The 13,245-nt window shown below is 38.9% G+C and overlaps 1 protein-coding gene across 7 annotated transcripts in view; it reads left to right on the forward strand.

Moving 5' to 3' along the window:
- LOC148415208 (voltage-gated inwardly rectifying potassium channel KCNH6-like) overlaps nt 1-13,245 on the forward strand; it is a 71,093-nt gene that overhangs the window by 20,194 nt on the left and 37,654 nt on the right. For 6 of the 7 annotated variants that reach the window (XR_015867417.1, XM_088429037.1, XM_088429040.1 and 3 more), the window contains exons 3-6: nt 1,625-1,789; nt 4,292-4,709; nt 6,409-6,515; nt 10,464-10,534. Coding sequence is in view for 5 of the 7 variants with exons in the window: in XM_088429037.1 (XP_088285163.1) it covers nt 1,625-1,789; nt 4,292-4,709; nt 6,409-6,515; nt 10,464-10,534 (761 nt within the window). In the remaining 2 variants the exon portion in view is untranslated. Of the gene's footprint in view, nt 1-1,624; nt 1,790-4,291; nt 4,710-6,408; nt 6,516-9,263; nt 9,295-10,463; nt 10,535-13,245 lie in introns of those variants that run through there. The other variant, XM_088429042.1, reaches the window with a different exon arrangement.

Below are 13,245 nucleotides of genomic sequence, written 5' to 3' on the forward strand. Positions count from 1 at the left end.
CTCTAGTGCTTTTGCTATAGCACGAAGGCACAGTATGTGGTGAAAAATTTATGGTTAAACACTGACCCTCTGTGGATGTCTTAAGTAATGACCAAACATGCAAAGTAATAACCACCCAATTTGACAAATACGTATCCTGTTACTCAAATAGCTTCTAACTGAATTCAGTGCAAAACACCTGCTTCTAAGAAATGCTAATTGATTGACCACTACTATATGGTTTATTGCATGGAACACTTTTTTTTTTTAAGTGAACGCATATTTTCTCGCAAACCTATGTTCCTATGAAGTGGTGTATACTACCAGGTTTATACAGAGCAAAAGTCTCATAACTTTTGCTATATTCGTTTTGTCTAGAAATGTACCAGTTTGAAATAATTTACATTTGAACTATTTACACTCTTTTTTAATTCTATTATTGCATAGCTGTTCTTGCGAAATTAATTCTTTTTTTAATCTGTATTTATTTTTACCATGGGCATTTCCCAATCTAATGTAAAGCATGTTTGTTTTTTGTTTTTTGTTTTTTGTTTTTTGTTTTTTTTACTGGCCACACTTTGCTGTCCATGAATGAGCCATGTTTGCTTTTTTTTTTTTTTTTTTTTTAATTTACTTGCTTTGTTAGGAAAATACAAATTCTTTAATTGGCCAGGAGTTGGCTCGTTCCATCCAGCGAAAGCAAGTGCCCTGTTACGCCCACTCAAGAAAAATAGCAAAAAGGAAAAAAACAAAAAAATACATCCATGCCCCACAGTTAGACTGTGTTTAGCGCTACATGTGAAAACAGGGCCATTCGTCTCTGATAGTGTGATGGTGAGCACAATGCTTATTCAAGCTGGTTCTGACAATCAGACTGAATGGATTCCAATTAACAGCGTAACTCCAATTAAGGTAAATAGGGTGCTGGAGACGACCCCAGCTGTCTTCAGGCAGTAAAAAGGGTACACTCTGAACTGGTTGCCAGCCAAATTCAGGCCACACATACAGTCGACAAACAAACATTCACACAACAAACAAACCTAAGGGTCATTTGGATTCTTCAATGTGCCTACCCTGCATGTTTTTGGGAATGTGGGGAGAAACCGGAGTACCTGGACAAAACTAATGCAGGCATGGGGAAAAGATACAAAGTCCACACAAGAAGGCCAGAGGCGTAAGTGAACCCACGGCCTCTGCACTGTCAGGCGGGCGGGCGTTCTGCACAATCTTACGCCCTGCCACCCAGTAAAGAATATATACTATACTGAAATCCCTCATTTCACACGGTTAATGGGGAAAAATTTGATATTGCGTGGCTGTGAGCTCATACTCTGTAACCTCTGTTCCCAGAATCACTCCCATTTCATATTGAGGCACACATTCAGTGTTTTATAAGGTTCTGCACCAACAACGGTGCATTATAAGCCACCGAGAACACTGGTTGATCGAGTTCTAGGTGGCTTATAATGTAAGTTTTATTTCAGCTGTGCTTCCCAAGATCTTGAGTCAGAATGGGAGAAAATACAAAATGTACATTGGACCAAGTTTTTTAAGTGGAATCTTGATTTGCCTTGGTGCAATACAAATAAAACCTTGCTGACGTTTAAATGAACTGTGACATTTGTGTACGCCTGTGTTTCCGCAGGAGTGTGTTTTCACTGCTTGATAGATGTGGTCCCTGTAAAGAATGAAGATGGTCGGGTCATCATGTTCATTCTTAATTTTGAACTTCCATCAGACATCCAACCCACCAACAACCCTCCGGCCAGAGAGCTTAGCAGAGTACTGCGAATACCCTGGCTGACTTTGGGTAATAAAAATTAACCTTACTCTTTAATATATTGCAACACATTTAATATATTAATGACAGTGTGGTTTACTTCTTAATAATTAAATGCATCATTAATTGTGCTTGCTTACACAATTATAATTTACTACAATTGGCCAAATCTTATTATATTTGATATATATTGTTATATTCTGATGTTGTGAGAGTTTGTCTGACAGAACTTGTGGGGCTCGTTCTCAAGAGCACAAGGTGGGGCCTATAGGAAAATCATTTTGTGATGACTGATGATGATGTTGATGCACCCTTGGATAGGAAATTTATAATCACTCAAAAAAGCTCCCCCCAAACAACAACAAAAACTCCATAAAAATTGAGACTTTACTCATTATTTTCATGGTTTATTTCCAAAAAGTATATAACAGTGGGTGGATTTTGCCATTCAATTCTGGTTCCACAACCACAATATTATGCAGAATGCTGTGTTAAGACTTGTGGCAGCAATAGAACAACATCATTGTCAAGAGAATTTTCAGATTGACTTCTCCTTTAACACTGAAATTCCCAGAGCCATTTGTCTTTGATAACTATGAACACCACTGGAGAGCCGATCGGCAGGAAGGATTTTAGCGTGCATCTTGAATCGTCTGTGAACGGCTACCATAATTCCCCAAATATAAGACTTTTTTTTTTACAAAAATTAAGGCGGAAAGTATGGGTGCCTCCTATCACCGGTAACTTAAAAAATAGATTTTTTTATGTATATATTTTTTATTTTATTTCACACCATTCAAGGAAGATTGATCCGTCAGTCACATAAGCCAAGTTTTGACGCACAGATGTGTATTTTTACATCGGCCGTATTCTTTCTTAAAATAATTACTGTCATGGGACATGCTAGAGGAGGGGGACATCAGTCGGCTGTTAGCGAAAAGTGCTTGTTGCAGCTATCAGCAGCTTGTGTTAGCTTGAGGTTGAGATAGCATTATTTTCCATGAAAGAAGCAGGCAGAATGAACCAACGTCCGAGTCCATCCTCGCTCACTTACAGGAATTTTAGCAAAATAGAGAGGAAAAAGTTATGATGTCTCCAGCTGATTCAGAATTCACCAGTGAGAGAACACGGAGAGGTAATCCATTTGACTTGTTTATTAATTGCGGTCTTTTGGCATATACACACTCTCTTAAACTTGGTGAAAGATGGATACTACTCGACTGCGGGTATTTATGGTAAAATGAACTCAAACTGTGTCACTGTCATGTTCAGCTGGGATTTGTTGTGGGTTTTGGGGTTTTACTTGTTGTGGGGTTTTGTAGTTAATGTTTAGGTTTCCCTCGAGTCTGCCCTCCTTGTCGATGTCCTCATTAGTACAATATGATTTTGTCCACCTGTCTGTGTTTGCTTGCGCCCTGTGTGTCCGCCAATCAGATTCCCCTGCCTCGTGTACCTCTCCAGCTGTTTTTGTGTTCTCCCAATTGTGTGTAGTGTATTCAAGGCCCAGTTTTGTTCTTGCGCGTTGTCGAGTCATTGTTTATGTCTATGTTGCTAATGTGTCTGTTCTCTAGTTCCGCTACCTCATTGTCGCTGTTACCCCAGGAGTTTGGTTTCTTTTTCAAGTTTTGTTTTTTACTCTGTGCAGTTTTGTTCCAGTTTGTCCTGCCTCAGTTCAGTTTTAGGTCTGCATTTTTGAGCCATTCTACCTCCTAGTTTCCCTGCTCTTTTGGGTCCTCCGCGTTATCCACCATGTCCAGGTGTGACAGTCGCGAGGAAAAGGGAAAACAACAGCTTTGAGCACATTCAGCATTACAATGGCAAGGCGTTTATTGACCACAATGTGGAAATTCTGAAACACCCTTAACTTAATGTACAACAAATATATCACTTATTAATATGAACACAACAAAATATGAAGAGCTTACAAAAGATGAGATGTATTCTCTTTTGCTATAGTTTGATTGTTGTCAAAATATAGGTGTGTAACATAGAAAGTATCAGAGTTTGACCACAAAATTAAGGGTGCGTCTTAGACACAGGTGGTAAATGGACATTCACTTATGTAGCGCTTTTCTCCCCTTGGTCAATCAAAGCACTTTACACTAACTAGTCATTTAACTACTGATGACGAAGCATCAGGAGCAACTGGGGGTTCAGTGTCTTGCTCAAAGACACTTCGACATAGTCTTGATGGTCAGGGGATCGAATCCACAGCCTCTCAGGTGGGAGATGACCACTCTACCACCGAACCATGCTGCCCCACAGGTGTGCCTTATATTTGGGGGATTACAGTAATTTTGTTATGCAGATAAGGCACACCAAGGGTTGAACTGAAGTTGCAAAACAACTTTTATCTTTCGCTGTTTACAGGTGATTTAGAGCTAAAATCCTTGCTGCCGATCAGCTCTCACGAGGTTATCATAGATAGAAAAGCCAAATGTTGGAAATTTTGGTGTTAAATATAAAAATCAAGTGAACAACTCTTGATTGTGGAAGACATTCCAAACATCTGTTTTCCTTGTGTTCATGTAGCTCGACGGCAGCGCCTTGGCCTCCTTCTCCGCTCATTCAGACCAAGGCTGGGTGTGTTATCGCAGGAGACTGAACTTAGAACACCACATGCTGACCTTCCTCCACTGGGACATGAGTCAGTGGCCTTGGAAAAGCTGTTGTCCCTCCCTGAGAGACGACAGCTTCAGGAAGACGGAGCTGAGCTACTGCTCTGGAACGATGGGGAGGTTAAAGATGATAGAAAATGGCAAAGGGGAGGGGGAGAAATGGACACTTTTGTAATTTGTCAGCAACAAAGCGAGGAGGACAGAAAGAAAAGAGAGGGCAATGTTTTTGGCTTTAAATGGGAAGTGAAAGGGGAAGGAGAAGCCTACACTGCAGCCTCGGCACCCCCAATTCTGACTGACCTGCCCCTGCCCTCTTCATGTGATATGACAAGGTAATAAAATGTTTGTTTGTTTTGAGGGGGGTACAATGCTCATTTTACCTCTGCAAAGTGTTGAGGCCCGGGACCCGCAATACTAAAAAACCATGGCACCCAACAGATATGATTGGATCCCACAAATCGCGCTGTAAAAAAGACCAAATTGAAGGTTCAAACTGTATTTATTGTATTTTTAAAATACAACTACAGATATTAACAAATGTCACAGTAAAATTCATTAAAATTGTCGAATTAACGCAAATGTAGCCTCCGTCATCATCTTCATATTGCAACCACTCATAGAACTTAGTCCATTTTGGTAGAAAAGTCTACTGAGTTCAACACGTCACATTTGCTTTTTACTTTTTGGCTCATATTTACCTGGTTGTGCATTACTTGACTTCTCACTGATACTGAAGTGCCGAGTTGAGTATATATATATATATATATATATATATATATATATATATATATATATATATATATATATATATATATATATATATATATATATATATATATATATATATATATATATATATAGTACAAACTTTTGATGAATGAGGAAAATGAGAGAGAATGAATTGTAAAAGATGTGACTGTGGAAAGTAGCAAAGATTAGTAAAGATGAGCGAGGAGGCATTGAAGAGGATGAAAAGTAGAAAGACACTTGGCCTTGATGATATGGCTGTAGAGATATGGAAGTGCCCCAGAGAGGTAGTAGTAGGAAATCACACTGCTCTATTGCTGGTGATGTTAGACCAAGGGTGTGCAACTCCGGCCCTCGAGGGCCGGTGTCCTGCATGTTTTTTTGTTTTCTCTCTGAAACACACCTGATTCAAATGATTAGGATTTTTTTTCAAGCTCCAGCAGAGCTTGTTGATGAGCTAATGGTTTAGAAGGGAGAGCAAACTGGACAACATGCAGTACACCGGCCGTCGAGGGCCGGAACTGCCTACCCTTCTGTTAGAACTTCTGTTGAGACCACCTCCTCTGCAGTGCTTTTGTTAGAATGGACACATTAGGCCAGACTGTGAGGATCTTAACCAATGGCCTTACCTGCCATCAAGGCATCTTTGCACTGGACACTTCCTGTCTAATATGGCACAGTAAATTATTTTGGGCACTCGGCATCTAGTGCAACCTGTAGAGCGTGGGCTCCTCCAACCTGCGGTCCCTTCTGAAGGTTTTATATTTTCTCTGATGAGGTTTTTGAGTTTTTTCTTCCCCTTCTGGGAGCTTTGTTCAGGGGATGCTGTTGTGTATTTATGATTCTTTTTCACCTGTGAAGGCCTTGGAGACTGCGGTGATTCAGGGCTATACAAATTTTTGACTTGACCAGGCTTGCAGGCCATTCTTGTGGTCATTCATGTAGGCCAAATGATGCCCATGGACACCATGTTGATGACACAGCAAAAACATTTCACCATACCTCCAATTTTTCGTTGTTGTTACTATAGCAATTTATGGAACAGTTTTTGTTGACCACTGATTAGCCTTTTAACATTTTGTTGTTGATAAGACATTTGTACTGTACATTTTTAGGGTTTCACAGCTTTAATGTCTTTAACAAGGAAATTTTGGCAAGGACAAAACTGAGTCGCAGTTTAGATAATATTTAATAATTAAAAACGAAAATTCCCAGCCCTTGAACTGCTCACACAATATAAGGTTAAGCTACAAGTGATAAATGTTCATTTATTTGATTCTGCAGGTTAAATAGCAGCTGTGGAAGTTTAAAACTTTCATCCTCACTGGATGATATGAAGAGTGGCCAAAGTTACTTGGAAAAGGGGATACAGTTTCGACACAGCTTTTCTGGTGAGAAACATACCCTTTTCTTTATTTTTTGCTCTTCTGACATAAAAGCTATTGAACAGGATTGTGTGTTGAGTTAATAATATTTGCAAAACTAAGCACAAGTGGGCACTGCAAACCTTTTGAAAATGTTTTCACTTTGTGTATGTTTCAAGCCACAAGTACACACCACAAAAGTTTGTCATCTCTACCTCTGATTATTGTAGTCTTCATCTTTTTGATTTTTTTTTTCAGTGTTTAGTGTTTAAAATCAAAGTGAGCATCATAATGTGTTCATATTATCAGAAACAACTGGAGGTAAGCGCTATTTAAACTATAAGTGACTAGATCATCTGGTGGTTCTTAAGTATCACAAATCCTACACCCTCTAACGCAGGGGTTTTCAAACTTTTTGAATTCAGGGATCCTTTTTCGAAAGCAAATTTTCCAAGGACCCCCATTGCAAATGTTTGCGAAAACAAAACAAAACAAAAAATCATTTAAGCCAAACATTAAGTTCCCTTTATGTTCAGCAACATATTCAATTTGACAAGTATATTTGTTAATTTTCTGTTATACTGAAGTTTGAAAATAAAAATGGCAAATTCCATGCCTCATAACTAACTAGGTCAATTTCCCCCTAAAAGGTTGCTGTCAATTATTTAGTCAAAAACAACATTACAAAATAATGTTAGCAATCAATTGTAAACATAACATGAATTTTGACAAATTTAAAAATTAATACCATTGTTAAAAATACATGAAACTAGTTGAATTAATTGTTTATTGACGAGTCATGGATACTTTCACAATTTAACATGAAAAAATGAAATGAACACAAATATATCTATTTTTTGATTTAATAATTCAATGTTCTGTCTTTTGATGTTATAATGGCTTCGGTCTAGGTAGACAGACAGCAAACAGCAAATGACTGTAACTCTTCTTTAATTTGTGTGTTGTGTGTTGTTGTGTCAGTAGTACAGCTCTCACTCATTTATATTTTAGAACTGTAAAGAAAACACATCACATCAAATATAAATGAGCGCATTTATATTTTAGAACTGTAAAAAAAACACATCACACATAACCCAGGTAAATTTCATATGCAAAGTCATGTATCTTACTAAATGTACACAAAATGCGTAGATTAAATTGTCATACAACTGCACGACAAATGATCGTACTTTCAATACAAAACGTTAAAACAGATGCAAATGAGTATGATTATCAATGCAAAACATTTGTATATGCTAACATTTACCCAAAGGGAATACCTAGCACAAACAAAAATGCCAACGAGCTAAACACATACAAGGCAACACAATATAATACTCTAAAGATAAAAAGTAACATTAGCTAGCATGTTATCTACAATCACAAGTTGGACCAGCACACGTCTAATTTTGTTCATATTAGCATAAATGACAGCATTCCAACAAAGAAAAAATGACGCGCAGACACTCGTGGGCCAAATCGCACAAAGAGAAGGAACAACGCATGCATGCCAACAGCTCCACCAACGGCTCCCACAAAATGCACATCAACAGTGGCCAGAGGCGGCGCCAAAAAACAAAGGCTAAGCCAAAGACTCGTGGGCCAGATGTCACAAGGAGAAGGAACCAATGTGTGTGCACGAACAGTAACTGCTCCTAACTGAAGCCACACCATGCTTCAAAAAACAAAGACCAAGCCAAACAACTCACAAATCTGTAAAAAATTAAGAGATAAACTACAGCAGTTCCAAACCAGCTCCAATTATTTCACTGACCCCCTGCTGTCAGGCCACTGACCTCCGGTGGTCCGTGGACCCCACTTTTAGAACTGCTGCCTTAATACATGCAAATTCTAATCAAAGTGAAATGAAAACAAGAGACAGAATTCCATACCAATGGACAGTTTGGGTCATATAGATAGGAACAGATGTTACATTTCCCCAATGTCACCCTCAGTGACTGATGAGCGTGCCAGGTACCACACTTTTTATTTTAAATGTCGGTTTTGCATGGTTGAGTGGGAGCCGACCATGAGCCATGCGGCCCCCAACGAGCCATGCTGCCCTCGTGAATCAGAAACTTTGTGTATGCCATTGTCATATCTTCTTACCCACACAGTGTTCAGGTTGTCTCTGGTAAGCTCCTGTATTTTTTCCAGAGGAGTGCAATACAGTATTAGCCGACTCCTTCTCTTCCTCAAAGAGCAGCCATATGAATGAGCTGTTGAATGAATCTCATGTGGTGTTTCACTCAAATGGGAATTTTGAGATTTCCAGTTTTGTTTCTTTAATAGTCTGAGTAATTTTCATAATATGAAGACAAAAACCTGTACAGAAGCAATCCTCCATGTGTTTTGTTTTGCTAACTTCACAATACTTTGGCACCTCTCAAAATGATTTGTCAAATTACTGGTCCTGTGGATAGGTTTTTTAGGTGTCGCGCACAAAGAGCATCTGACGCATATATAGTGATCCCTCCTACTTCGCGGTCTCAGATATCACGGTCGCAGTACTTCGCGGGTTTTTCCAGGAAAAACTAAAAATATTTCAAAATCATTTAAAAATGCACAAAATGAAAAAAATTGGCAAAAGCAAAAAAGTACAATATGCAGTACAGTATTTATCAAATAACTAAGTAATATTAGTTAATAACTATGTTAAGAATTCTTCAAGTGTTAGAGTTCGTGACATGTTTTATCTTATTTTGAAATGCATGCTTTTAAGTTGCCGGGTTGCGTTACATTTCCGTTTCCTGTTTTACGTTCTCTGTGTCATTTGGCTCCTTAGTGTGAGGTAGTGAATGACAACGTAAGCTCATATTTATAGTTTGTCATCATTTATGTTGATAACGCACGCTACTGCCGATGTTTAGTAAGCGATGAGTGTTTATTCTGTTTATGTGTTCGTTTGTGTAGATGATGCACTTTCTAGTTAGTAGTTGTTAGTTGTTGCTAACCCGCTAATGTCGGCTAAAAATACAGTAAATTCATAGATTAAAGTTCGGCAAGTGTTTATATGTTAGTTGACTGACTTTAAGATTGTTTTTAATTTATTTTTCAACAAATACTACATGATACATCATACATGAGCCAAAATAAATGTGAAGCTCAACGTGATGACTTGTGTACTCTCTCACTGGAGTATCGGTGCAGATAACCAGTCCTGAGAACAAATTCTCAACAAACTAAGCAATATTAGTTATTTAATTAATATACAATAATGTTAATAAGGATAATGTAGTGTTAAATAATAGGAGAAAGGAAATAAAATACGCAAAAAATACAAAAAAAAAAAGGATTGTTTATGGTTACTGCGGCTATATTGGGGCGTACATAGAAATCTAGGAACTGATACCCTACTTCGCTGGTTTCAGGCTTCGCGGGGGTTTGACAGCGAAGTAGGGGGGATCACTGTATTCCTTTCTTCATCTCTGACGAACTGAAAGTAATGGGTGAATGTCCATCTCGTGTAAATATTGTCCCTATTTAACCTGCCATATGCTGCCGCCGCATTCATCTCAGCTGTAATAGATCAGCAAGTACATATTTTGCCCCGGACTTATCTTCTCCAATCTCGCTGTTTTTGGCGTTTTTTGGATTGTAATACATTGTTACTCTCATTTCGTTACTCTCATTTCTAAAGAGTATAATACTGTATTACTATTATTTTTGTTCAATATATTACTATACCGTGTTACAACAAAAAGTAATGCATTACAGTAATCACATCCATTTTGTAATGCTTTACTCTCAACATTGGGGTAGATTTAAAAAAAGAAATAAACATTGGCCAATATATTGCAAAATGTATCATAATATGCCTTTGCTGTATCGCAATATATCGCTTGTAATCAAAATGCCATTTTATAGTATGTATATTTTTTTTAATGTCTACATGTTTGTTTAAAGATCAACACAACACAATGGATGTTTTAACTGCTCAAATTACTGTTTTCATTTTCCTTTTTTTTCTTATAGCCACCAATAGAAAAAGCAGTGCACCTGCCGGGACGTCAGACACTGATATAGGTTGTAAGACCAACACTCAGGTAATGAAATGAGACATACACAAATAAAACACAAAACTATTTAATGCTTATGTGAACGGTATTGAAAGCTGAATATCAGATGAGGTTAATAATCAATGCTCCCACAAATGACTATATACTGTTTACAAAAGACAATTACCATTTTTTCCCATAAATAACATTTGTAACTTGAAGCCTTTCAAAATTTGAATTGTGCACATATTTTGTACAGGTGTCATCAACAAAACCTAGAAGCAAAAACTGGTGAGGGTGTGGGGATTGTGGACCAAAGCGCAGGGGTGGAAAGAAGCTTGTGTTAATGGCGATTTAATTTAACAAAAACAAAATGGCGAACAAGGCACACAAATATCCAAAATACAAAATAATAAAGCACTAGTTCTTCACCTCGTTGGAGGTATTACAGCCAAGGGGATAACAGTACATCTACTATATAAGGTTTAATAATTTAAGATTTTAGTAAATATGTGCACTGGGGACGTCCCGTTCCCGTGGTATCTATACTGTATATATATATATATATATATATATATATATATATATATATATATATATATATATATATATATATATATATATATATATATATATATACCCCGTGTTACGAACTGAATCTGTTCAGCGGCTATGCTCGTAACTCGAATTGCTCGTATGACGGGCAATCCAAACCTATGTTAATTAGTGAATGTGTGCAACGCGTGCAAAAAACCTTAGGTAAAAACATCACGACTTTATACACATATTAAAAATAGTAACATAATCTACTGTACAGTTAAATTAAATAACCTAAATATACAAAGGAAAAATGACATTTACGTTTGGGGCGACGTGACCTGAGCTGGTGGTGGGTGGAGGCAAAGGGGAGCAGAGACGAACCCTCAGAATTTATTTATTTATTTTCTTAAACGAGAACTTTTCTCAAACGAGAACATATCACCGGAGATTTCCTTCTCTTTAATCCATAATAGAAGAAGCCTCTCCATTTTGTTGTTGACCGAGGTCTGTCCCCTGGCAAAGAAAATCTTGCCCTTAGAAGACCTTGCCGAGCGGTTATGGCCATACTCACTAGCAAGGTTAACTATGCGTGCGCCTCCTTTGTATTTTTCTATTATCTCCTGCTTCGTTTCTATTGTCATCATCCTCTTACTTCTTCCTTTACGGCCACTAGCAATTTTAGAAGCCATGTCGAACAGATAAAGTTTGCAAAGTCTTCACAACACACCGACCAGCTGTGCCATCAAGCTAGATGAAGGCATTCGGCCAATAGCATATCGGCATTTCTGTGATTGACGTGACGCCGGCCAATAGCATATCCGCATCTCCGTGACTGAGACCGTGAATGTAACCTTAATCGACCAATAGCATATCGCCATCCCCGTGACTGAGACCAATAGCATATCAATAATAATAATAATAATAATAATAGCATATTATTTTTGTTGATGCAGCAAAGCGGTTTAAAGAAACACATTAGATACATCAGATCTCAGTATGAAGTTGGATATCTATACAAATCATGACAGGGCAGTCAGTGTCTTAGGAACAAAAAGATGCCAAGTCTTGTATTGGAAATAAACGTTTTCAGTTTACAGCCTTATGTGTAGACACCTTAAATTCAGAGTGAAATGAAGATGTGGCAGGGCAGTCAATTTATTCGAAAACTTAATTTCTGCAACTCAAAATGCTTTTCAGTATCTTGAGTGGCCCCCACGAGCTTGTATGCATGCTTGACAACGTTGCAACATTCTCCTAAAGAAACGACGGACGTATATTGTGGCATTTCCTCCCAGATCTGTGTAAGGGCATCCCTGAGCTATTGTACAGTCTGAGGAGCAACCTGGCAGTGCCTAATGGACTGAAACATAATGTCCCAGAGATGTTCTATTAGGTTTATGTCGGGATCGTGAAGGCCATTCAATTGCTTCAATTCCTTCATCCTCCAGGTACTGCCTGCATAGTCTTGCCACGTGAGGCAGGGCATTGTAGTGCATTGGGAGGAAACCAGGACCTACTGCACCAGCGTAGGTTCTTATAATGGGTTCAAGGATTTCATCTCGATACTTCATGGCAGTCAGAGCACCATTTCCTAGGCAGTAGAGGTCTGTGCGTACCTGCATGGTTATGCCTCCCCAGACCATCACTGACCCACCACCAAACCTGTCATGTTGAACGACATTGCAGGCAGCATAACGTTCTGCTTGTCATCTCCAGATTTTTTCACGTCTATCACGGGTGCTCAGGGTGAACCTGCTCCCGTCTGTGAAAAGTACAGGGCGCCAGTGGCGGATTTGCCAATTCTGGTGTTGTAGAGCAAATGCCAGTCGAGCTCCATGGTGCTGGGTAGTGAGCACAGGGCCCACTACAGGATGTCGGGCCCTCATGCCACCTTCATGAAGTCTGTTTCTGATTGTTTGGGTAGAGGCATTCACACCAGTGGCCCTCTGCAGGTCATTCCGTAGGGCACGAGTGCTCAGTCTGTTACGCCATGCACAAAGGAGCAGTTATCGGTCCTGCTGAGGGGTTGAGGACCTTCTACGTCCCTGTCCAGCTCTCCGAGAATAACCACCAGTCTCCTGAAATCTCCTCCGTGTTCTGGAGATTGGGCTGGGAGACACATTAAACCTTCTTGCTGCACCACGTGTGGATGTGCCCTTCTACAGTGGACAACCTGTGCAACTTCTGTCGGGTTAAGGAATCACCTCATACTGCCAGTA

This window comes from Hippichthys cyanospilos, chromosome 12 (genome assembly GCF_059441005.1).
Source record: "Hippichthys cyanospilos isolate Australia breed blue-spotted pipefish chromosome 12, RoL_Hcya_1.0, whole genome shotgun sequence".
NCBI classification, from domain to species: Eukaryota; Metazoa; Chordata; class Actinopteri; order Syngnathiformes; family Syngnathidae; genus Hippichthys; species Hippichthys cyanospilos.